General features: G+C 41.4%; 1 protein-coding gene across 6 annotated transcripts in view; it reads left to right on the top strand.

Annotated features, from left to right (window-relative positions):
• ATP10D (ATPase phospholipid transporting 10D (putative)) overlaps nt 1-26,974 on the top strand; it is a 96,437-nt gene that overhangs the window by 24,243 nt on the left and 45,220 nt on the right. For all 6 annotated transcript variants that reach the window (XM_043513901.1, XM_043513898.1, XM_043513900.1 and 3 more), the window contains 3 exons: nt 16,897-17,205; nt 21,627-21,821; nt 25,345-25,549. In XM_043513901.1, the coding sequence (XP_043369836.1) occupies nt 16,937-17,205; nt 21,627-21,821; nt 25,345-25,549 (669 nt within the window). In that variant the 5' untranslated portion in view covers nt 16,897-16,936. The remainder of the gene's footprint in view (nt 1-16,896; nt 17,206-21,626; nt 21,822-25,344; nt 25,550-26,974) is intronic.

The following is a 26,974-nucleotide window of genomic DNA, read 5'->3' as shown; positions in this document are numbered from 1 at the left end:
TAAAGTTGAGGTGAGAAGGGGCATCATTAGCCTTATTAGCTCATTCTCCACTGTAGACCCAGGACCTCCCCCAAAAATAAATAAAATAAAAAAATCTTAAAACAGTTGTTGTTTAAGAATGGGATACTAGTTACCAAAGTATTTTCAAGGACACTGCCAAGATACTGATTTTTTTTTCATTATTAAAAACTATCCCCCTTAGATGCTTACAGTTAGTATTTCTCCCTTTATTGTATGCATGCAATGGCTTGTTGTTGCAGGATTCCTTTTGAGAACTGGACTTCAATGTGATTTAATCCAGATCTATCAGGACTTGAAGCGGCTAGATATACGTGAAAGGAAATGAGCTGATTGTCTAGTTAAAGTTTTAAGTGGGGAGGTGTCCACATAACAAAAAAAAAAAAAAAAACTACCCCAGTTGGCACTAATTCACACCCTTACTGGCAGCCTTCATAGATAAGTTTAGGATTGAATGGATATGGAAATTGACTGTTTCATCCTCAGGGTGATCCCTTCAGGTTAGGGATGATGAACTTTGTGAAGTTGCTATGCCGTAGTGTTACTGTTTTGTAGATTTTTCTACAAGAAAGTTTTGTTTTTGTTTGTTATTTCCTGGGAGTACTGAGCATTGACATTCATGGATTAAGATGATGTAACTATTATATATATTTTACTTATCTTCCTTTTGTATTCAAATTAACAATGATATATATATTGCTTTTTCGTTTCTCTCTGTTTCTACATGCCCTATAGGATAAATATCTAAAGCAGGTGTTCCCAAACTTGGTTCGCGGCTTATTCAGGATAAGCCCCTGGCAAGCCGCAAGACTCTGTTTACCTGAGGGTCCGCAGATACGGTCGCTTGCAGTTCCCAGTTGTTGCGGTTCGCTGTTCCTGGCCAATAGGAGCTGCGGGAAGCGGTGGCCTGGCCTGCACCGCTGCAAGTGGCCGTACCTGCAGATGCTCTGGTAAACAAAGTGTTTCGTGGCCTGCCAGGGACTTTTCCCGAACAAGCCGCGAACCAAGTTTGGGAACCCCTGATTCTAAAGGGACGTATACGTGCTTCTTTTTTAGATGGGGAAATCACTGTGAGGTTAACATACTACTGTCGCATGTGGAAGTGCCTGTCCAACTTCCAAAGTATTTGTGTTCAAAAATGTTAGTGAAAATTAGGAATTTGGAGAGAGATAGCAACAAATATTTTTCAGATACCTTGTTACCACATTAATTATTGCAGTTGGTCATGCTTAATTAAAAGTTGCTGGAAAATTAAACTTCTGTTTCACTTCTCCCTTCACACAGGATTCTGGTTACATCTGGTCTTCCTTCAGGAAACATATTTAATAAAAGTTATAAACAAGTTGACCTCAAATATAAGAAAAACAATAAGACAAGGAAGAAGAGCAGTGCGTTGTACTGTTTCAGAACTTATCTCAAAGAGCATCATGCAATGCTTTAAAATTGTTGCATGCCTAATAGAAAAGTTCAAATATTATTTGAAATACATTGCTTTAGGCACTTGCAGAAGGACATTGAACTTTGTATCTCATAGTATTTATATTTTCTCTTTTAGTTGCTTATTTAACAAGTGCAATTACACATCCATAGCATTACTTACTAAGGAGTATACATTAAGGTGTGGGGGGAAAATAATTTCATGCCAATTGCTTCTAAAATATAAACACTGGATGAAATCCCAGCCCCACTTGGATTAAGCGAATTAAGTCACTCTTATTCCACAAAAACAGTATCCCGCACAGTGAGTTAATCATGAATATCTATTCCATGTGCAAACAAGCCCCAGGTCTTCATTAGATACCATAGCAGGATTGAGAAGTTGCAATATAAGTTTTAGACAAACATGCATACTGGGAAGTAGATATCACAGTATTGTCAGTGCAATGTATCTAATTTGACCGCAAAACAAAAAGGTGCTTTCTAAAAATCAAGTTAGCTAATTGTGATTTGTTTTCTATTACCCTACTGGCTAGATGTTATTGTTCTCGGTCAGAGGTGGGCAAACTACGGCCGCGGACCCTCCTGCCCGGCCCCTGAGCTCTTGGCCCAGAGGGGTAGCCCCCTGCAGCACAAAGCTCTGGGTGGGCCTGACCCGGTGCTCTGTGCTGCGCGGTGCTGTGGCTGGCTCCAGCCGGGCGGCACAACTGTTGCGTCGCCAGCCACTGGCGCTCCAGGGAGCGCGGTAAAGGGGCAGGGAGCAGGAGGGGGTTGACTAGAGGGCAGGGGAGTTCGGGGTGGTGGTCAGAGGGCAGTGGTGTGGATAGGGGTCGGGGTGGTCAGAGGACAGGGAACAGGGGGGTTGAATGGGGGCAGGGGTTCTGGGGGGGGCAATCAAGAATGAGAGGATGGGGTGGTGGGGGGCAGTCAAGGGCAGGGGTTCTGGGGCAGTCAGGGGATATGGAGCGGGGGGGATGGGGCAGGAGTCCCCGGGGGGGGTTGTTAGGGGGGCAAGAAGTAGAGGGGGATGGGGGTGGCCAGGCCATGCCTGGCTGTTTTGGGGAGGCATAACCTCCCCTAACCAGCCCTCCATACAATTTCCAAAACCCAATGGGGCCCTCAGACTAAACAGTTTGCCCGCCCCTGTTCTACATCCTGTACAAACCGTAGAATAAAAAGATGGTGCCTGCCTCAAAGACTTTACAATCTAAGATAAGAGATAACACATGGCTATAGACAGATAGGTGGGGGAGTGTGAGAAAACAGAGATAGTGTTGATCTCATCATAGGCGGTGGTCTCAGCACACCAGCAGCCTAACCATTGTTGAGTCGCTGTTCTCATCACAGCAAAGGAGAGTTTGAAGGAGGATCATTTCATAGCTTTATGGCTGTTTTCAGGGAGCGCTTCCCAAGTGTGAGGGGTGGTATGAGGAAATGCACAAAGATGCTAATTGAAAATTTACTAAATTGACAATGGAGGCTGACATCAAGGGCAAGAGTGGAATGACAAATGATAGATATGGTGTGGATAGGCTGTGAAGGGCTTTGAAAGTGAAGACAAGTTTGATGTGATAGAGAAGTGAGAGCCAATGGAGGGATGCAAAGAGAGAGGTGACATGGTCAAAGTGATGGCGTAGGATAGTGGCTCTCAAGCTTTCCAGACTATTGTACCTCTTTCAGGAGTCATGTGTACCCCCCAAGTTACACCTTACTTAAAAACTACTTGTTTACAAAATCAGACAGAAGTACAATAATGTCACAGCACACTATTGCTGAAAAATTCCTTACTTTCTCATTTTTACCATATAATTATAAAATAATTGCATTTCAGTGTACAGTATATAGAGCAATATAAACAAGTCATTGTATGAAATTTAGTTTGTACTGACTTTGCTAGTGCTTTTTACTAGTCTGTTGTAAAAGTGGGCAAATATCTAGATGAGTTGATGTATCCCTTGGAAAACTTCTGCTTCCACCTGGGAGTATGTGTACCCTGGTTGAGAACCATTGGCTTAGAAAGGTGATCAGCTGCATTCTGAATGGATAAGAGCCGAGCAAGATTGCATTTGACAAGGCCAGAGGAAAAGCTGTAGTAATAATCGAGGTGCAAGATGATGAGAACTGGGATGAGAGATTTAGCTGTGTGGATGGATTGGAAAGGCTATATGTAAGAGATGTTGTGTGGAAAGAGTCAGCAAGATTTAGCCTGGATGTGAGGATTTATAGAGAACTCTGAGTTGAAGATCATGTCCTATTTAGAGGCCTGCATGCCGGCAGGTTGATGGTGTTGCCCGCAGTGATTGAGAGGAGATAACAGGGAGGGCTTGGGGTGTGTGTGCATGTGAGGAAGAGGAGATTAATCTAGTTAGTAGGAAAGAACTGCAAAAATCCAGGTGATGTTTTCACAAGTTTTAACAGAACACTTGGTAATAGTTTCATGCATCATAAAACTTAAGTAGCTTGCCCTCTAGCTAGTTATTCACTGTACTCCTTCGCTGGAAAGATTTTTTTTTTTTTTTTGGGGGGGGTCAGCATTTTTCCTTTATCTTTTTCCAGCAGTTTGGACCTGCTCCTGCAAGGTGATGAATGCCCTAAATTTCTGTTGATGTCATTGGGCATTAATGGTGTAAGAGGCATTCAGTACTTGTGTTATTGGGCCCATAATTAATTGGAACACTATCCCACCAAATGCAAACTTCCTCTTTTTTGCTACTTGGAACTTGGCTGAGAAACAACTGATGCTCCTGTTTTTTTCATATCCTTTACAACGAGGCTCTCTTATTGCCCGTTATCTTTCATGAGGATGTCCTTCAGATAGGTAGGGGAAACACTGTTCTCTGTATGGATGTTGTTAGTAGAATTTGCTATTCTCGGGAGAATTCCTGGTCTGGGATCCAGATAAGGAAATCTGGATTGTGCCTCCCGTGCTGCTTTTTGTCAGTCTGTTTCATCGGAATTCAGAAGACTTGTTTGGTGTAGAACAGGACATCTTTCAGAGCCTGATCCTGAATTCCTTATGCAAGACCATATCTCACTGAATTCAGTAAGTGTGTGGGTTGACAGCAAATGAGCACTCAACAAATCGAATCCTACATTATGAAGAGTTTAGGAATGAAAGACTCATTCGGTGCAATATTAGGAGTTCCATTATTGTCAGTACCTAGAACATGCATATTTTACTATTTGATCTAATTCTGTCGAGATGGTTCCTTGTAGCAATTGCTGCCTGTTGTGGATGTTTATTGGTATATCCAGAGTGCTTTTAATGCTCCTTTTCTTCATCTGCACTCTCTCTTCCACCTTCTCGGCACTTGTAGAATTTATTCTATAACAGTCAGTCTTTGAGTTCAGAAAGCTTCACTGCTCTCACTTTATTAAGGAAGTTTTAACAGGTTTACAAATCTTAGCCATGTAAAAATCAGAGACAGTACAATAATTGTTACAACAGTTTAGTTTTTCTTTAGAGAAACATTATACCGTAATATAAACATTGGATCTCTCTATTTAAGTGTTCCATGTTACCGAGTGAACATCTTTACACTAGTTGTTTCTAGTGATTTTATTAAATAGACTGAAATCTCTGATTATACATATTTAACAATCCAGCCATATCCAAAAAAGTAGTCAAAAATGGGACAGATATGCTGGGGTTTTTTTGTTTTGCTTTTTGCAGGTGAATATATTTTGACTGTTGAATAAATGATAATCAAATATCCAAGTATCTATTTGTCCTATATCTGTTTTGTGGGTATGTAATTGGTGCATTAATTTTTCTATAACAGCCACCTCCCATATTATTTAAACCATTCCTCTAGAGATAACCTTTTTTTCTTTTTCCAGTGGGAGGCACCTACTAGCTGATGAGAGATTAATACTTTTCCTTTCGTATCACTTCTGTTTTTGCCTCTGGACTGGGAACAGTGTTTCTTTTGGCAAGTAATGTTTCTGAAGCTGTTTTAATTTCAGAGCTCTTGGCATTCTGAAGAGTAGAAGGTGTGGAAAGGTTGAGGGAGGGGTCAACCATAAGAAAAATGGCATGAGGTGAGACAAAAGCCTCTGATTTATTTTTTTGATTTGTCCTTTGAATAGTCATATGTTTGAGCTTGAGGATGCTTTAATACTGGTATAGCTAAAGCAGCAAAACTTTTTAGTATAGACAAGCTTTTAGTGACATTTCTTTAGCTTAATCTCCTCCTGTGTCCATGCTCTACCCAATATCTCCCTTTTTAATCACTGTGGACAACACCACTCTCCTACCTGTCACTCAGACCAATTAAAATCTTGGGGTCGCTGTTGGCACCAGGGGGCTACTACCCCTGAATGGATCTTTAATGGCTCCCAGCGGAGCAGATTACTGTCATATCAATGAAAAGGTCCACAGTAATTAATTTGTATACACTGCAGTTTATTTGAAAAGCAGTAAAGGGTTACATTAAGCACATAACTCCTACATTAGACATTAAAGAACTATACATTAAGAGCTATACATTCCTCTTAGTGAGCCTCTCTTTCACAAACGTACACAAACAGGCCCTGTGCTAGCCTCACATAGTTCCTGCTTGGCAAACAGAGAAGGTGGTTACCAAATTCTATGGACAACTTCTCCTCTCCAGGTCTGTCTCCTTGATTGCCTGGAAACCCCTCTGGCTCACAGTCCTACTCGAGCCCACGGAGCGGAGTTTTGGCTACTCTGTCCAGCTGTGTTGCTTCTTTAAGCTTTTCTTTAAGGAATCCCCCCAACAGTAATTTAATCTGCTTGATTTTTGTACTCTTTTTCCTTGAAGGAGTCACATGTCTTAAAAGCATGCCCCATGGGCGTGTGGCTACTAATTTTTACCTAATTAATACTTTAGGAGGAGACTGCAGAGTGGTGCCAACTGAAAATTACCACACATTCACTCCCTTATTAATCATTCACTTCAGCCCCCTGAGTGATGTCCTTTAACAGGGTTGAGATGCCCTGGTCAGCCCATGCTCCACTCAGGATGTTCTACCCATGTTGTTTGCTTTCAAGTAAACATATTTGGTGACCCAAAGATCAGTATTGATCATTCATGCACCATGGAGCCAATCAGTTTCACCTCTGCCTGATCCTAAGAGAAGGATTCTGCTCCCAGAATCCTCTTTCACAGTTCAGTTATGTCAAGCCATGTTCTCATTCATTCAGTATGGCCACACCAATTTGGCACTATCGCAACGGTCACTAACCATGCCCACTTTTAATTTTATTGCCCCTAATTCTTTTCCATGAGTCAAAAAGCTGATATTTAAAATCTAAGGTAGGAGACAGGGACACACATCTCTGCTCTGTCTCATGGTAAACCTTGCCCCTCATGAAAATATTTATTTATATTCATATTGTTGCCCACGATTTTCAGAACCCAAGCAATTCTCTCCCAACTGTTTCTCCCTAGGCGGTGTCAGGAATAAATCAATGGGGATACAGTTCCTCTGATATATCAGAATGCTTTTACCTAAAACTACTTTTTATTAGGTCTCAAGCACACGCACACGCACACTCACATGCTATAGCATTAGGTTCAGAACATCCTATATTTTTATATTTACTAAATATAAGATGGTTTAGAGGAATCAGCAGCCAGTCTTCCAGGGGCCCTCCTTCTGTTTCACTGCTGGGGAACTTAAGTGTCAGATCCTTGCCCAAAGAAAAGCTTCCTAAGACTGCCCCAAAGCACACTTTCTAACTTTTTATAAAGCACATAACTCATAATAGCTCCTAATAGACTAATAATTTCCCTAACAACAGCCAATAACAATTATCAGCAAAACATTTCTAATCATAACAATAAAACTTACATGTCAGAGACACCTAAAACTTAAGTCAGCTGTCCAAGCGTTCATTGTTTTCATGGAACATTAACTCCCTGTCCCAACCTCCCATTCTGATTAACAGAGGTGCAAACATGCAGCTGCACAGCCTTGCCTCTCAGGGCCTAAGATTATTTCTAGCTATATGATGTTTGGGTTTCAGCTGGCAGTGGCTGAACGTACAAAATGGCTGACTGCAGGTATATACAGGAATGTGAAATTCAGGGGCTACAATCTAACTTTCCACCCTCTTTTTTAATATCACTAATGTTGGACCTAAACTAACCATCATGGTCTCTTTAAATATAAGTATAATTAAAAACTTACTGTATTTAAAAACGGTTGTATACTATTGGTGGAGCGTACAGCACAGGGGTGGGCAAACTGCAGGCCAAATCCGGCCTGTCAGGGCTTTGGATCCGGCCCCTGGGATTGCCTCCCCGTGGCGCTGCGGGCCCCGCACTGCTCCCAGAAGCGGCGGGCACCACATCCTGCAGCCCTGGAGGGATGGGGAGCAGAGAGCTCCATGCGCTGCCCTCACCTGCAGGCACCGACCCCTGCAGCTCCCATTGGCCGCGGTTCCCCATTCCCGGCCAATGGGAGCTTCGGGGGAGGTATCCACAAACAAGGGCAGCTCGTGAAGCCCTCTGTGTCCCCTCTCCCAGGGGCCGCAGGGACGCGGTGCCAGCCACTTTCAGGAGCGGCGTTGGGCCAGGGCAGGCAGGCAGGGAGCCTGCCCTGGCCCCGGTGTACGTTGCTGCCACCCCGGAGCTGCTCCAGGTAAGCGGCGCTGGGCCGGAGCCCGAACCCCAAACCCCTCCTGCACTCCGCAGCCCAGCTCCCTGCCTTGAACTGCCTGCTGCACCCTACCTGCACCCCAACCCCCTCCTGCACCCTACACCCCTTCTGCACCTCAATCTCCTGCCCTGACCCCCTCCCGCACTCCACACCCCCTCCTGCACCCCAGTCTCCTTCCCTGAGCCCCCTCGTATACCCTGCACCCCTCCTCTGCCCCGGCCCCTTGCCCTGAGCCCATTCCTGCACAATACATTCCCTCCCGCACCCCCTCCCGCACCCCAGCCCCCTGCCCCAGCCCTACATTCATGGCCCTGCATGCAATTTCTCCATCCAGATGTGGCCCTGAGGCCCGAAAGTTTTCCCACCCCGGTACAGCAATACCTATATTAAGATTACACCCATGTACTTCAGAATGAAAGGATGTTAGACTTTTGACTGAAATTTGGTAGGCCTGCTAGAAGTCAGTTAGCAAATTTTTTTTTCTTACAATTTCAGCAAAAGTAGTTGAGCCATTTTTAAGCATGGAGAGGGTGGGGGAGGAATGCAGTTTTTCTGCTAACAAAAATGTGTGCTGTTTTTTTAACAGCTTGTCATACCTTAGCTGGAGGTGACAGGTAAAATTGTTAGGGATGTAAACTGTCAAAATGGGTCTTTGGGTGATCCAATGAAAATTACTTTTGATTTGGTTTATTTATGAGCTTCATTCAATTGGACAGTTGTGCCCATGAGAAACCCTATTGACTTCAATTAGGCTGATTGTACCTCATGGATCTTGTAGTAGGAGGGGGGCTTTGGCCCACACTAAGGATTAGTGCATAAGGTATGTTTGCATGGACTTGGTTTAGAAGTCAAAGTTCTCTATTAACAGTTTTATATGAATTAAGTTATGCTTGTAGATAGTGTAACGTGCATTTTAAAAAAAAATAGTATACTGAATATCTTTAAGCCCAGAGAAATGTGCGTGGTTTTGCAAACATGCTTACAGGAAGGCTGCAATTCTACAAACACAGCAGGTACGTAACTTCACAGTGAGACTGATCAACATAAGTAAAGTATTTTCACTTTCTTAAGTGTTAGAAGGATTGGGGTCTGAGACAGTAGCCAGAAGTGCTTGGTTACAAGGACTACAGAAAACACAGCATTTAAAAAAGAATTTTTTTTGTAACTCCAAGATAGGAGAATCTAACTTTTAACAATAGCATTTTATAGTGCTGGTGTTTTAAGGCTCCTCCCCTTCAAAAAAAAAAAAAAACCAACCACTCTCAAGCAATGCTTCCATCATATTTTGCATGTGTCATAACAGTGCCATGGAAAAGATGCAGAGAACAGGAGTGCTAAACTTTTGCAGCAAAATTCTAACCATGCCAGAATTAACTACATTTTCAGAAGAAGTACATTGGATAATGAGTTATAGACATTACAGAAGAGGTAAAATGAGACCTAAGAATAGAGGAAATATAAAGATAAATAGGTAATGCTGGTTGGAAAACCCAGTGAAAAATATTGCTCAAACTAACTTACATGCTGCTTATAATTCAGTTATTATTACTGCCTAATAGTTGTTTGAAGTAATCCAAATCCTTTGTGTTTAGCAAGAGGATCTTTCTAATCTGTGAATAAATTAATCATCCAAATCAATTTGATTCATGTATGGAAAAAATATCCTGCAGAGTTGGTATTAAAACCATTTTAGAAACAGAATGTGCTTAGTTTGTATTATGGCAAGAAAAGGCAAGTTCTGTAGAGTCTTAGACATAGTCTGCATTTCACTAAAATCTTGCAATTAAATCCTTTTGCAGTGGTTGAAAATACAAATCCCCAAAATTGCTCACTATGTGTCTGTTCATCCAGAGTCCATTGAAATGATGGGGAGTCTGCCCATTGACTTCAGTTTTGGATCAGGCACTTTTTCAGTTATTTGCCCCCATAAAGGTTTAATCTATACACATGAGAATAATATGATTCCTTCATATCTTTAAATCCCAGCTCTGTTTTTCAATCCATGGTTCAGATTTTCAGGTCCGATAGGCTTACACTTGGTGAGGAGGAGGGAAAGGAGGCCTAAAGCTGTCTTTTCACCACCAGACTGGCACAACTTCTACACTAAGGGGAGCTAAGAGGGGGTAGCATAGAGCCTGCTATGTTGGCCCTAGGGCGGTTAAGGATTCTCTCATACTTGGACAATCTTCATGTGTCTTGTTAGGCCCGCTCTCTGGCCCATTTATGTTGTTGGAGTTGCACAGAGGGGGCAGAATGAGGCCTCAGAATCTTGCCATGTGTATGGGGGAGAGGTTGTTAATTTTGCTGTTGATCATTAGTAATGAGGTAATTATTTTCAAGTGTTTATCTCAGTTCAGATTACTTTGAAGATATGTGAGGTGAGATTAATAATTTCTTCGAGTATTTAACTGAATATTGTACTGAGATCACTTTTTCTGTTGAATTTAAAAAACATTATTTGCACAACAAGATTTTGGAAAACTCGAGCACAATATTATATTTGATCCTGTGTGAGGCCATGATTTAGGAAATGACTAAGTCAGTAGAGAGCCTAGTAAAGGAATGTTAATATTATCAGAGAAATAATCTACATTTTTATTACATGTCCACCTGGAATAATCAGGAAGGTTTTATATCTTCTGGAACTGTAAAAACATCAGTAAGTTGTCATTTTTATATAAATGCCCTTTATGAGGGATGATTGACTTGCTAGCTGAAAGATGCAATGTCAAATCACAAATGGTTAATGTTTCAAAGCAAAGATAGAATAATTAATGCCTCACTCATTTTATTTAAGAGAAGGCTTAGCATTTTAATTATCACTGTTCAAAAATCGGGGAATTTATTTTGCAAAATTTTTGTGCAAGTTCTGAAAAGGAACAACTTTCAGAATTTTTCATGAAAATATTTATTTTTGAAAATTATTTGTGTGTGGGGTGTTTAGTTTTTGCACACATACCCCATTATCACCCTGTTTTTCCACCGGAAAAAGAAGGGAGGGGAAGAAAGAGGAGGAAAAAGAAAAATAATAATATACTGAAAAATGACAACATTGTTTGTTTTCTTTTGTATTGTTGAAAAATAGAAAATGAAAAAAAAAATCAATTTTTTTCACAAAGACTCTCCATTTAGAAAATGGTTTTAGGAAAAAATGTTTCAAAATTTTCGATCGGCTTTAATTTTAATGTGAAGTGTTTGTCAGCCTATACCTGCTATTAACTTTATAGGAGGAGGGGAGAGAATGATTGATTGATTAATTTTATACTGTCTAAAGAGAGAGAGGTAAACACTATAAAACGCTCAAGTGTAGCCTAGGATCAATTAATTTATATAGGAGCTATAACTTTACAATGTAAGGGCTAGCTATTGGATGATTCATAATAAATTGTTGGCAGTGGTGTAGCCATGTTTGTCCCAAGATATTAGAGAGACAAGATGGGTGGGGTAATATGTTTTATTGGATCAGCTTTCCAGTGTACCTGAAGAAGAGCTCTATGTAAGCTCAAAAGCTTGTCTCTGTTACCAACACAAGTGATCCAATAAAAGATACTGCCTCATCCACCTGGTCTGTCATAAGAAGTTATCTTTCTAGGTTTGATATTGTTAAATTTGCTAAGGTAATCATGTTTCTATCTGATTAATATTTGGACAGATGACATACTGTGCTGTATTACGAACTGTTTGCATCCTTGTAGGAATAACAGAAGATAGCAACGTGTGTGATGGTATGATCTCTTATGCAAACCTAGATTTGGCATGGTGGGCTCTTGGATGAAACAGTTGGGGTATGTCGATACTGCAATTAGACACCCGCGACTGGTATGTGCCAGCTAACTTGGGCTCAGGGCGCTCGGGTTAAGGGACTGTTTAATTGTAGTGTAGATATTTGGGCTTGGGCTGGAGCCTGGGCTCTAAGACCTTGTGACTAAACAGCTCTTTAGCCCAAGTCAGCTGGCACAGACCAGCTGTGGATGTCTAATTGCAGACATACCCTTGGAGAAAAGCAATCCAGGAAGCACTTGTGTATTTTGTGCAGCTGCAGGACTTATACTTCCCTCCCCTGCCTTATTTCATATTCAGGAATGTTTTGCACCTTGGGGGAGGGCTGGGTCGGGCATTTTTCCTGAGGTATTCTGGAGAGCAAGCTTCCTTATCAATTGGAATGGAGGAATTGGCTTGGGAAAGGCTTTCTCTCCATCTCTCCTTATTTAGTTAGCTTGTAATTAAGGAAATTGTTTCCTGGAAATATTTTTGTGAAGGCGAAGTGAAGAATGACTATTTACATACTAAATAGTTAGGACAGCCCCATCTAATTTCTGCATTCCCAAGTATATTTGATTTGTTTAGGAATAAAAGGGTGGAAGAAAATCAAGTAGGTGGTGAGCCCTTAGGGGAGGCTTTTGAACAGTGGTGAGGAGAAGGAAGAGCATGTCAGAGCAGAGAGGAGCATCAGGAAAGTGGGTGGAGCTGTGGCATCCCCATTGGTTAGAGAAGGAGGAGGAAGAGATGCAGCCCTGTGGGGAAGGAGGAGATAAAGAGGTAGCCCTGGGCACAATGGGGAGAAGCAGGAGTCATGAGCCTGGCTAGATAAGTAAAGTTACAGGTGGGAGAAAACTGAGAGTTTTGAGATGTATCTATAGCAAGTGATGGTTGGAGGAGGAGGATGTGGGTGGTGGCTAGTTGGAGATATGGCACAGGGGACTAAGGAAAAAATCAGAGCAGTAGCAAAATGGCTGCAGTTGGCATGGGAACAGGTAAAGGACAGGTGCTCCAGGGAAGCTGAGAGGCGAGTAGGAGCTGCAATTTGAGAGGCGTGTGAGACCAAAGGATTTTTCACTTAATCTCACAGCTGTGCCCAACTTGCCAGGAAACGTGACATGAAGATCGCAATGAAGTTCCCATGCTAAGCTGACCTCTTCTACTTTTTGCCCAGGCTTTGAAATGGGTTCTTTCATTTCCGCATTGCACAGTGTAAATGCAGGAATAAAATAGTACAAGTATAAAATAATGCACTTGAGGTTAGAGAAAAAAGACCCACTACAGTTTTCATAAGATCACACATGGAAAATATAGTGTGTGCACTGGGACACTTGCATGGCTTTTTTGTTTGTGAGGAGACATCCTCTCTGTCTAGTTGTTTCAGCCTTCCTTTCCTCCCCTTACCCTTTCACCTGCATAGTTTTCCTGGCCCTTAGATCAGAGTTGTCTGCCACCATGTTCATCAAAGTGCTGCAAAACCTCAGAATCCTTCTAAAGTAATCACTAAACCTCAATGAGCAGCTAGGCTCTTAAAACCCTTTAAATGAAAGCTTTATTGAATAGACACAGTACAAAATTATAAGTGTGTTTATATTCTCGTCGCACCTGCAGGAGCAGGGCCCTGTTGTGCCATGTGCTGCACAGGAGAATGGAGTCCCTGCCTCCAGAGAGCTTACAGTCAAAGGAAAGGAAATGGTCAATAGATATGTATTGGGTTTATAAATAATCTCAAGCAAGTAGCTTTATTTTCATTGTGGAACACAAGACACTTTCATTCACCGAATCCATATTTTAGTAAATGTCTCCATTGGCTCGCTCATCCCCAGTGATTGTGGGGGAGGGGGAATCATAACATGGAACAAAGACCATTGGAAACTACACTTTTCTCCTGTGGTATATCCTCTTAATATGGGTTCTCAAACTGGGGGTTGGGACCCCTTAGTGGGTTGTGAGGTTATTACATGGAGGTCATGAGTTGTCAGCCTCCAACCCAAACCCCGCTTTGCCTCCAGCTTTTATAATGGTGTTAAATATATAAAAAAGTGATTTTAATTTATAAGAGGCTTGCTATGTGAAAGGGGTCACCAGTACAAATGTTTGAGAACCACAGCTCTTAATTATCCTCTGAGGCAAGGGGGTTTGGATCCTGCTCAAAGCAGGACCAAGCCCCAATTTTTGCCCCAGATCCCTAAATGGCCCCCTCAAGGATTGAACTCACAACCCTGGGTTTAGCAGGCCAATGCTCAAACCACTGAGCTATCCCTCTCGCTGCGACCTACATGATTTCTGCAGCGGCCGATGTGGCTGGCCCCAGGGACCGCCGGAGCAGTGGTCCCAGAGGCTACCGGAGCAGCCGCTGGCCCCCCGGGGCTCTTCTCCCCCCCTGGCAGTTGGTGCCGTGGGCTCCACACCCCACCCCAGCTGGTGCCTTGGGCTTCCCCACCGGCAGTGCCCCCCCTTCCGTCCCTCCTCCCGCCCCAAGATTCAATCAGGGATATTTATGGTATAAGTTATGTACAGGATGCTGGCTGTGATTTTTTTTGTTTCTTGCCGATGATCTGTCCATGACTTTTACTAAAAATACCCATACCTAAATCGTAGCCTTAATATTTGGTAAATGACTAGAGGAGGAATCAAACATGTCAAGTGGTGGTTGGTGGTCGTCTGTGTCTGTCAGTGGCCTAGGAAGTAATAACCCCCTTGGCCTCTGTTCCTGGGCTGGAAAAGCAGGATCATGATAAGAAAGCTGGGATGCTGCAGAGAAATAATACAAGTGAGAATTGAGACCTATAGCTGGTTGTAATGTATGCAACTCAGACTGCATGGCCCACAATTCTGAGGGGCCTCTGTATGAGGTGCAGGAGCTCTGTCTTCACACATCCACAAATGCCACTATTCTCTCATGCTTCTCATAAGGAAAGGCCTGTTGGAAGCTGACTCTTAACAAAAATATTAAATAAGACAGGTCATTGTCATGGCTACTTAATTTTTAAATGTAGGGGATTTGTTTTGTTTTATCAAATTCAAATTTAAATGATAGGCCGTGTACATAAAGCGGCACTAGAATTCTAGAGCAACTCTGAACTACCGGACTACCACTTTTACTGTGAATGCTAGAGGGCCTACAGACCCATAAATCTGCAAAAGAATTAATGTAACAGTATATGTATGGGATACTGAGCGGTGTAAATATAGCTGGTTGGGTTACTGCTTAAATCAAGGACTTTCTCTTGTTTAGTGGGGTTGAAAAATGCCTTAGATTATGTTACTGTAAAGGTATTATAGTATATTAGATATCCTGTTCTGGCCTAGCTTTCTGAGTGAAGAGCATACAATATTGTCTTATAATGAACAATATATAGCCCTGAACATCTTTCTCACTTGGAAAAGGAGTACTTGTGGCACCTTAGAGACTAACAAATTTAAGGTGCCACAAGTATTCCTTTTCTTTTTGCGAATACAGACTAACATGGCTGCTACTCTGAAATTTCTCACTTGGATTTATCAGACTTCAGGTACCAGTTTATTGCATGCACATCTTTGGGTCCTGTATCTAGAGATTTATATGATTAATAATTTTAAATGGTACCTCTGTGTACCATCAGTGTTGTCGAGCAGCATATGACGCTGTCTGGTATGGCATACAATTGAGAGTGCCAATCTCAGGTCAGACTGCCAGAAAACAGGGTAGATACCCCAAACTGATGGTATATTCTATAATTCAATTTCACCAAGACAGTAACAAATGTGTGCTTTTGGATTACTATATTAATTTTACATGGAGCCACAGACAGGCTTGCCAGCCCCGTTTTACCACCCCAACAAACTGGACTTTGTGATGAAAGGTAATTAAACCAAAAATCACTTCATATTGGGTTACCCCCAGCCTCAAAAGCCCAGTCACTTACCCCAGGTCAACGGATACTCTGGACATCACACCAAAGAGAACACTGACAGCTAATTTGTCTAGTAAACTAAAGGTTTATTAGCTAAGAAAAAGAAATGAGAGATTAAAGCAGGTAAAATACAGGCGAGTCAAAGTTTGAATCCAGTATGTTAGCAGAGATGTAGTGATCTGCTAGTTTTCCTTAAGTGTCTCAGGGTTACCCAAACTAAATCTGGGGGTTGCTGTCCAATTGCTCAGTATTCCACTATGTCAGAATCCATCAGGCCAGAGATGCAGGATCATTCCCTTAAACTAGTATTTATAGATCCTGCTTGCAGAAGACGTTCACCTACTTGAGTTTTGATGAGTAGCAATTGCAGATTGAGTCTGTGGATTTCCATTGTTGAAAACAATGACCTTTGCTTTGAAGTTAGCATTCTATTTCCTGGCATTCACAAGTAGTTGGTTACAGTGATATACATAATGCAGTTGTCTGCCATTGCATTATAATCGGGATCGATAAGTGAAACAATGTAAGTATCATTCATTAGTATTCATGAAGTTCTAATGTCTGAATATACACACACTTTGATCTAGTGTTATTTAATTACAGGGATATATGTAATGTGATAGCAATCAGCATGTTTATAAATAAGTGAAGACAATTCCATTAACATTCCTTTGACTAAACTACTACAACCTACTAGTCAGCATTACACAGGGAAACATAAGTATTCTATGGGCAAAATTTTCAGCATATATTCTACTTTATATCAGTAGATGATGGATATTGGGATGTGGATTGTGCTTTGTATTTATGGTACAATTATTTTAAACAAATGTTAAATTAAAACAAACTAAAACTGGTGTGATTATATCTCTTTCTAGTTCCTGAGAGATAGAATTAAATCTAAATAAATAGCTCTTCAATATAGATTACTGCACTATTCAATCAGAGGGTTCTACCTCACATAAACTATTAATAGTTCCTTTCATTTTGAAATCAAAATTGGGTAGTAACTCAATTCTCATTGTAAGGTTAGCAAACCAAGTTAACTTCACTTAAAGGCCTTTGCAGTAACCATTGTGAACAGCTTTTTTGTTTGTATTTTGAACTAAAGCTTCTCCAGACTTACTGTTTAATTTTCTTGACTTTAAAATTTTGCTAGATAGAAGACCTGGCCTGGATCACAGATCATTTCAGACAATATGACAGACCCCATCCGATGGGCCCGATATCGCTGGCAGCGTCTGGTATCCTCAGAAGGCAGGGATGGAAGCAACAGCAGCTCCTCTTGTGACAAGTGTTATCAATCATCCAAAGTGCCTAGCAGACATAGGATAGTTATACCATGTCTGGGACACTTTAAAGAAGAGTATGAAAAGGTATCAAAATTATATATGAACAACAGAATACGGACTACTAAATACACTTTATTCAACTTTCTACCACGGAATTTATTTGAACAGTTTTACAGGTAAAGGATTCTTGTGTGTAATTGCGGAAATTATTCAAATGTGGGGTTTTTTTGTTTGTTTCTTTGAAATTTAGGTGCTAAAGTCTACAAATTTGTTTTTATAAACTACTCTTCTCTCCTGAATTTAGCAATCAGTTCTGATAACTTTGTAACAAGATACATTATCCCAAAACTGATACTCAAAAGAGGTATCTCTCCTCATTTGGTGTCATGTCCTTTCTTTCACCATTTCGGATCAGTTAGATCAGGGGTGGGGAACATACGGCCCACAGGCTGGATCTGGAGTGTTGGTTAATTTCATCCGGCCTGCAGCGTCTGTCCCCCCCACCCCCAGTGGGGCTGGAGCTGCAAGCACCAGCTTGCCCTGCTGCGGGGGGAGGCCCTGAGCCTAAACCCACCCCAGCGGGTGAGTGGTCAGCGATTGATTTTCTTCTGGGGCCCATGACAGAAAAAAAGTTCCTCACTCCTGAGTTAGATGGTCCCTTGTCTTGGATCACTGACACGGAGCAGCATATGGTAAGATTCCCCCCCGCACAATCCTGTTTGGCAGGTGTAGTGGTGGAGAAGAATGGGGTTGGTTCTCCCTTTCTTCAGCCACTCTATATGAATTTGCATGGCGGCTGGCTTGAAAGGTGATGTTAAGGGGGTGGTGGGAGGGCTCACTTGGGGAAGCAACATGGTGGCCTCGGGGGGGTGGGGGGTTATCAAAGGGCTGGTACTCTAGTAATTTTTGCCTCTGTGGATACTCTTTGACCACAAAGCCTTGAGTAGTTCAGCCAAAGTTTCTTGACCTGCTCTTCTTTCTAGATGGGGAAATTGCAGTTCTATCAGTGGCAAATTTGTTTAAATGGAGGGTGCAGATGAAGAACTTTTTTATCTGTTAAGTTTGTTTTCTTCATTGTCTGATCATCAGTTTGAAAAAATCTTCTCAGCAACTCTATTGGTTGGAGAATGGAAACAGGGTTTGTGTGTCTTTTATTCTTAATTTTGTGAGGAGTGGATAGTTACTGGTAGCTTCAGTCTCTGTGTGGTATACAATGGGAGACTGGAAGAGGCTGTCTCAACACAAGAAAGGGAGCCAGAACAAGGAAAGTGGCATAAACATCTGAGGGAGGAGGGAATCTCCTGTGACGGGCTCAGTCATAGAGACCCCCTTGGGACTGTCACCTGATGTGCTGAGATAACCTCTGAGCCCATTTTCCCTACCAGCAAAAACACGCAAGTCTAAGCCTAATAGATTAAGAAACTGATTACAGGTAAAATCTCACCCTCAGAGATGTTTCTATAAGCTTCTTTCACAGGCTAGACTCCTTCCTAGTCTGGGTCCAATCATTTCCTCTGGTACAGTCCTTGTTAGTTCCAGCAGACATCTTAGGTGGAAACTAGGGGTGTTTTCATGATTGGCAGCCACCTTTGTTCTGTTCCACTTCCTTTTATAGCTTTGGCACAAGGCGGGAATCTTTTGTGTCTCTGGGTCCCCTCCTTCTAAATGGAAAGCACCAGGTTTAAGATGGATTCCAGTATCAGGTAATATATTCACATGTCCTGTGAGACCCCAGCCTCCATTCTTCCAGGGCTGGCCTGCAGGTACCCTTGTAAGTAAACAGAGCCATTTACAACCAATTGTCCTAGTCAATGAGAGCCATCAAGATTCTAAACCACCATTAATGGCCCACACTTTGCATAATTACAGTAGGACCTCAGAGTTATACTTCATATTTCTAGCTTCAGATACAAGAATGATACATACATACAAATAGGATGAATACACTCAGTAGATTATAAGCTTTGTAATGATACCTTACAAGAGACCTTTTGCATAAACCATATTCCAGTTACATCATATTCGCACTCATAAGCATATTTCCATAAAACATTATGGAATGCAACATCACACACCCTTCACATACAAATTCATGACTGAAAATATAGGGAACCAGCTTTAACAGGTAAGAATTCCTGAGAAGATCTGACGTACTAGTGCAGGGGTTGGCAACCTTTCAGAAGTGGTGTGCCAAGTCTTAATTTATTCACTGTAATTTAAGGTTTTGCGTGCTAGTAATACATTTTAACGTTTTTAGAAGGTCTCTCTCTACAAGTCTATATTCTATAACTAAACTATTGTTGTATGTAAAGTAAATAAGGTTTTTAAAATGTTTAAGAAGCTTCGTTTAAAATTAAATTTAAAATGCAGATCTTATCAGTTTAGTGTGATCCTTGCCCTTGCTTTTCCTTGCTGAGTTTTCCAATGTCCCTAGGAAGGCAGTGGGCTGAGCGGGCCAGCGGCCGGGACCCCGGGCCAGCAGTGGGCTGAGCGGGGCCGGTGGCTGGGACCCCGCTGGCAAAGGGCCAGCAGATGGAACCCCGGGCCGGTGGACGGAACCCCAGACCGGCAGCAGAGTGCCACTGAAAATCAGGTTGCTTGCTACCTTTGGCATACATGCCATAGTTTGCTGACCCCTGTACTAGTGGATTGGAGAATGTGGAAACCTATACCTAGGGCCCTACCAAATTCACGGTCCATTTTCATAAATGTCATGGTCATAGCATTTTTTAAATTTTGAACTTTATGGTTTCAGATATTTAATCTTAAATGTCACGGAGTTGTAACAAAATATGAATATGTATTTAAAAACAGCAAAATATAAACCTGTAAAGCCCTTAAGTCAGCGTTTCTCAAACCTAAAAGCGGGTTGCAAGGCTATTGTAGGGGGGGTTATGGTATTGCCACCCTTCTGCGTTGCCTTCAGAACTTGTTGGCTGGAGAGCGGCAGCTGTTGGATGTGTGCTGAGCTCTGAAGGCAGTGTCACCACCAGGAGCAGTGCAGCCCTCAGAGCTGAGTGGCTAGAGATTAGTGGTTGCTGGCTGGGAACCCAGCTCTGAAGGCGGTGCCACTGCCAGAAGAAGTGCAGAAATAAGGGTGGCAATACCATACTATATCACCTCTACTTCTGTGCAGCTGCTGACAGTGACACTGCATTCAGACCTGGACACCTGGCCAGAGGCACTGCTCTCTGGTCACCCAGATCTGAAGGCAGTACAGAAGAAAGGGTGGCAATACTGAAACCCCTCTACAATCAGCTTGACCCTTTTGTTAGGAACCTCCAGTTTGAGAAAATTGTGTACTTGTATATACATACAATATAAAAGAGTGTAGTATAGGGTAAAAGTACACAGATGACCAGATTTCATGAGGGAGACAAGATTTCATGGGTCTGTGATGCGTTTTGCATGGCCGTGAATTTGGTAGGGCCTTAGCTGTACCAAACGTGTTTGGTTACATTTGGAATATCAAAGATACAAATTGTGACTAATCTGTTGGTGTGTACAATATGCCCTATTGACCTGTTACTTCAGGATGTTTTACTCCATGAAAATATGTGTAAGTGCCTTGAATTTTCTTTATAGAAGTCCCTCTAACGCTCTCAAAGAAGGTTATTGCTTTGATGGTTAAAATGTGCATAATTTGATGATTAAACAGTTAAATGCTGAAAGTGCTTCAACTCTTTCTGTATCCTTTGTTTATGGTAGTTGCTTGTTTACATCTTTCCACTTATCTAAGGCCAGAAATTGCTGTTGATCTGTATTTGTTTTCACACTTGATTGAATATGTTACTGGAATAACCTGTACCAAGGAAGGCTGCTAATGAAAGGTGTGTGGGAAGGTGAAGCTATAATTATGTAATTCTTCAATTGATGCAGAAGTGTTTCATGTTTTCTTTAAGTTAAATTCCGATTGTGTGGGCAAGGGGCGAGATTCATGATGCTTATTGCTTCTGTGTTTTCTCAACATTGACCATAGAAAATTTCTAAGTGATATTGGGCATGGCTGAAGTTGTTAAATGCTAAAATTGAGATGTTTGAAGTTTGCATGGAGATGACCTTTTAAGGCAATGTGCTTGTTTCTATATAGGGTAATACATCTTTTGCGAGAAATTTAATTAAAATTTGTTGTTGTGACCTCATCACTGAATATCTGAATGATGCTGAAAAGTGTGGACATAAGGCTTCCGCTAACATTTTAATAACTTTGGATATAAAAAGCATGGTGTCTTCTAATATGTTGATCTTTGCTGACAACTGCTAATTTTGTACAAAAATCAAGCTCAGAGAGGTAGGAATGTTTTGGCATTATGTTGCCTGTGAAAAGGAGTTATCATTTTGAAGCTCTGGTTGCATGGTAAGAGCTTAGTTTAGTTTCTTGGTATTTAAGCTACATGGATACCATGTCTCTTTCCAGCCTGCAACCTCTTTCGCAACATAAAACTCTGCATAAATGTTACTTCTAAAGTACGTAGAAACTTCTGCTTAACTCAGTTTGCTAGTGAACTGCAGGTCATTACATGTCACCTGCCTTTTACTCAGCTCTTAAACTTCATTCCATTCTTAACTCCTGCATCTGTTTTTTTGTTTGTTTCAGAGCTGCCAATTTATATTTCCTATTTTTAGTTGTCCTGAACTGGGTTCCACTGGTGGAAGCCTTCCAGAAAGAAATTACCATGTTACCTCTCGTAGTTGTTCTCACAATTATTGCAGTTAAAGATGGCCTTGAGGATTACTCAAAATACAAATTAGATAAGCAGATAAACAACTTATTAACTAAAGTATATAGCAGGTAAGTGTTTGTCTGACTTCGTTATTGATGAATAATGTACAGTGTGTATTATTAGTGTGAATATACAAAACAGTAAGTTTGAGGAACCTTAACAAAATTGGTTTCTGGATTGATCACTTGACCACATTCTTATTTTGGTTTAAAAGTGACTTATTTCAGTCGCACTGCTATTGTTGCACAATTTGGAACAGTTGTTAGTGTCTGGTAAACGGTCGCAGAACCAGAATATCAGGGATGTTGCGACCCAGGGTTATAATACAATGGCAGTTGGAAAAGTTTGCATAACATCATTGTGAACCATGCTTTCCTTAAATTAATGCTGTTATGTTTTTAAATCAACTAGTAAAGAGTTTCCAAATAAGTGATGATAATAGGACCTGACCAGTTCCTTTCTTCACTTGGACGTTGGCTACGAAGTTAGGGAGAAATCCTTCAGTTTTCTAGGTGACCTTTTGCACCTTAGTTTCCTCATCTGTAAAACAAGGATAATAGTTCAGACATACTACCATGAAAGGGTATTGTGAGGCTAAATTAATTAATAATTATCAAATGGAAAGTACTATGGACCACATTATTCTTGCTGTGTGATCGTGCAGGGGTAGAAGGAGCCCCATTATTCGTTTGCTGTGGTAGCTATTTCATGCCGGGGGGGGTAGGGGGACACGAGGGATAGCACAGTGGTTTGAGCATTGGCCTGCTAAACCCAGGGTTGTGAGTTCAATCCTTGAGGGGGCAATTTAGGGATCTGGGGCAAAAATTGGAGATTGGTCCTGCTTTGAGCAGGGGGTTGGACTAGATGACCTCCTGAGGTCCCTTCCAACCCTGATATTCTGTGATTCCTGAGAGCAAGTGGGCAGCTGAAGCATTGCAGAGAGGGAAGTAAGCTGCACCAAGAAAGGGTGTGGCACAGTTTACTTCTCCCATGGAGGAAGCAGGGATTGGGTCTGTGCAGCCACACACTGATGCTCACACCTTGTCTTCACTTTTGAAAATTTTTTTTTTTTCAAAAATGTGTTTTCTAACGTTAAAATCCTAGTGTACATATAAGACGAGTTATAGTTTCAACATGTGTTAGCTGATTGAAGTAAACCCTTGGCTTCCCCTAGTGTAGACATGGCCTCCCTCAGGGCAGATTGCAAAATTACAATCTAGCCCTATGTAAATGATGAGTATTATTTTGTGATTAATTCTCAGGATGAAAAATTTTAGTTCTCCGACATGGAGCATGCCCTATTGATTTTTTTTTTTTTTTTTGAGAGCTAGTTCCATAATAGTATGAATAACCTGGAGAATGCTTTCTTAATGTAATTGCAAAGACACAAAATTGCATCCAGTTCTGTAAATACAAATATCTCCTAGGTACAGCAACTTTCTGGGAGTCAAATTGTTCAGCCAATTATGATTGGAGCCTGAAACAGGAATATAATTAAACTTTTAGAGAGCTGAAGTAATTTCTCTCCTTTCAAGTCCTGCATGTGTTAATGGTAAAAGGCTTGAGGGCAAAGTCTGTTATTTTATGGTCTTATGTAGTTATGCTGATAAACTGCAGGTCCCATGAATGCTATTCAGTCTCAGTAGGCAGGAGCATCCAAATATTTGGGTTTCTAAATTCTCTTTGTGTAACTCAGACTAAATAAGTGTAGTTCCTGTCAGTGGGAATTTAATTTGCAACTACTAATATTCCCTTGTGACTTTTTTCTTTTTTAAAAAAATTAATAATGATTAATATAATGTGGAAATTTATTATTTTTGTAAGAATCTGTAAAATTTCTCCAGCTGTGCATGTAAAAGATGTATGTTTTTAACTGGTATGATTTAATTTTTTTCTTAGTCTTCTTCATAAACTAGATTGTTTTACTAGCAGCTATTCATTCTCCTGCCCCCTCCCCACCTTCAGCATGACTATCTGCGATACAGATAGCAAAATAGCGTATCGTGCCTGTATGTATAAATAGCTTTAGAAGATGTATTTCAGGAAAATTAAAGCTAGTGATACATATGAATGTTTACTATGTATGAATTTATTATCTCTAAGATACATTTTTAATAAGAAATATTCATTGATTTTCTGTGTAGATGCCCGTGTCTGTGCATTAGCACTAAAACAAAAATGATTTCATGAGTTCCTAATGTAGTATTCTCTGGTAAACAAATTAAGAACCAATTCTTAAATGTGCAGAATGTATGATTCATCAGATAATAGATTCATAGATACTAAGGTCAGAAGGGACCATTCTGATCATCTAGTCCGACCTCCTGCACAGTGCAGGCCATAGAATCTCACCCACCCACTCCTACGAAAAACCTCATCTAAGTCTGAGCTATTGAAGTCTTCAAATCATGGTTTAAAGACTTCAAGGAGCAGAGAAGCCTTCCTCAAGTCACCCATGCCCCATGCTACAGAGGAAGGCAAAAAACCTCCAGGGCCTCTCCAATCTGCCCTGGAGGAAAATTCCTTCCTGACCCCAAATATAGCGATCAGCTAGAAAATTCTTTCCAGCGTAACTCAGATCCCATCCATCTAATATCCCATCTCAGGGGATTAGTCCTATTTACCCTGAATATTTAAAGATCAATTACTTACCAGCATCCCATTATCCCATCATACCATCTCCTCTATAAACTTATCAAGTAGAATCTTAAAACCAGACAGATCTTTTGCCCCCACTGCTTCCCTTGGAAGGCTATTCCAAAACTTTACTCCTCTGATGGTTAGAAACCTTTGTCTAATTTCAAGTCTAAACTTCCTGGTGGCCAGTTTATACCCATTTGTTCTTGTGTCCACATTGGTGCTGAGCTGAAATAATTCCTCTCCCTCTCCGGTATTTATCCCTCTGATATATTTATAGAGAGCAATCATATCTCCCCTCAATCTTCTTTTAGTCAGGCTAAAGAAACCAAGCTCCTTAAGTCTCCTTTCATAAGACAAGTTTTCCATTCCTCGGATCATCCTAGTAGCCCTTCTCTGTACCTGCTCCAGTTTGAATTCATCCTTTTTAAACATGGGAGACCAGAACTGCACACAGTATTCTAGGTGAGGTCTCACCACTGCCTTGTATAACAGTACTAAAACCTCCTTATCCCTACTGGAAATGCCTCTCCTGATGCATCCCAAAACCGCATTAGCTTTTTTCACAGCCATATCACATTGGCAGCTCATAGTCATCCTATGATCAACCAATACTCCAAGGTCCTTCTCCTCTTCTGTTACTTCTAATTGATACGTCCCCAACTTATAACTAAAATTCTTGTTATTAATCCCTAAATGCATAACCTTACACTTCTCACTATTCAATTTCCTCCTATTACTATTACTCCAGTTTACAAGGTCATCCAGATCCTCCTGTATAATATCCCGATCCTTCTCTGAATTGGCAATACCTCCCAGCTTTGTATCATCTGCAAACTTTATTAGCACATTCCCACTTTTTGTGCCAAGGTCAGTAATAAAAAGATTAAATAAGATTGGTCCCAAAACCGATCCCTGAGGAACTTTTCATTTAGACTTTTATATATATTTCAGGAAAGAGAAGAAATACGTAGATCAGTGCTGGAAAGATGTTAACGTCGGGGACTTCATTCGACTTTCATGTAATGAGATAATTCCTGCTGATATGGTGGTGTTATACTCTGCTGATCCAGATGGGATCTGTCACATTGAAACAGCCAGCCTTGATGGAGAGACCAATCTGAAGCAGAGGCAGGTGGTGAGAGGATATGCAGAGCAGGTGACCATTGTGCATTTCTTATCACTTTTAAGAAAACTGATGTTTCAAGAATTTTATTTAAAAAATTATTTTAAAAAAAAAATTTCTAGTTCATCTACTTGGTTGTTGAGGTGGGGCTTGTCTACACCTGCGTTGGAACCAAAATAACTAAATCAGTTTTAATTCACACCTTTGGTTATTTCACTGCAAATCTGTGTGTGGTCACTAATTTCAGGTTAAGAGTGTCCTATTTCAAATCAATGTAAGTCAGTAAAAAGATTCTTATTCAGGTAAATGTCAGTGTGGATTCCGCTATAGGTTTGCCTTTGTGCCTCTATGCATGAGACTGGAGTTTTTTGAATAACAGTGTCCATCAGCACTGCACGTGCTTGCTGTGCCTCCTTGTGCTCTCGTGCAAGGGCATCCCCGACCCTCCCTCTGTTCCTTCTTACCACCTGTGGCAGCAAGATGTAACCTGGCAAGTGTCCATCAGACCTGCTGGTTCTCGGATTTGGCTAAATTATTTCAAACACTTCATAGAACCTTCTGAACCCTTCTGATTTTTCTGACATACAACAGCCATGAACAATATCAGCCCATCTAGACTGAATATTGGAATGTCACACGTCCCTTGTAGAGATCCCCTCATACACTCTTCCACCTACAAATCCCTTGATATGGCTTCGCAACATTGGTAAATTTGAAACCTGCAGGCTACACTCCCTGCACATCCTGTGGTGGGATAATTCCATTGAAAAATTTGATGGGACTGTCAGGAGTCGCATCAGAACCAGTCCAGACAGCCTGACCTTTGGAAGCTGCATTGTCCTATTCCACCGGGTGTGTTCTGTCATCCCATTGGACAGATGGACGCTAGAGATCATTGCCGATTGCTACCCCATCCAGTTCTGTTCTCTATTTGCTATCCACTACCCTCCCCTCTCTCTTCAAGGACCCTTCTCACAAAAGCCTTTTACAGGTGGAAGTAGTCTTGTTATTTGTTGTATCTAAGGTCCATCGTAGAGATACCACTGGAATTCAGTGGAGGAGGTTTGTACTCCCAGTATTTCCTTATCCCGAAGAAGAATGGGGGAAGGAAAAGGGGTGGGGCGGTCCTTTCCTAAATCTGGGGAGATTCAACAAATGAATGTTCAGGATGGTAGTGCTTGCCTCCCTTATTCCACCTCTCCAAGCTTAGGACAGTTTCATGGTTATGTACTTCATGTCTCTACCCGTCCAGCCCACAGGAAGTACCTAAGATTCACAGTGGGGACAACTATTATCAATACAGGGTTATGCTCCATAGCAGCAAGAGTATTCACAAAATGCCTGGCAGCAGTGGTAGTGTACTTATGGAGAATTCACACTTATCCATAACTGGCCAACTGGCTGATCAGATGCAGGTTCCTGCAGACTTTGGCAGCCCTGTCGTACATCCACTTGCTG

The sequence above is a fragment of the Dermochelys coriacea genome, chromosome 4, assembly GCF_009764565.3.
Source record: "Dermochelys coriacea isolate rDerCor1 chromosome 4, rDerCor1.pri.v4, whole genome shotgun sequence".
Lineage (NCBI taxonomy): Eukaryota > Metazoa > Chordata > Testudines > Dermochelyidae > Dermochelys > Dermochelys coriacea.
The sequence above is the reverse complement of the archived record's forward strand: the minus strand, read 5'-3'. Positions and strand labels throughout refer to the sequence as shown.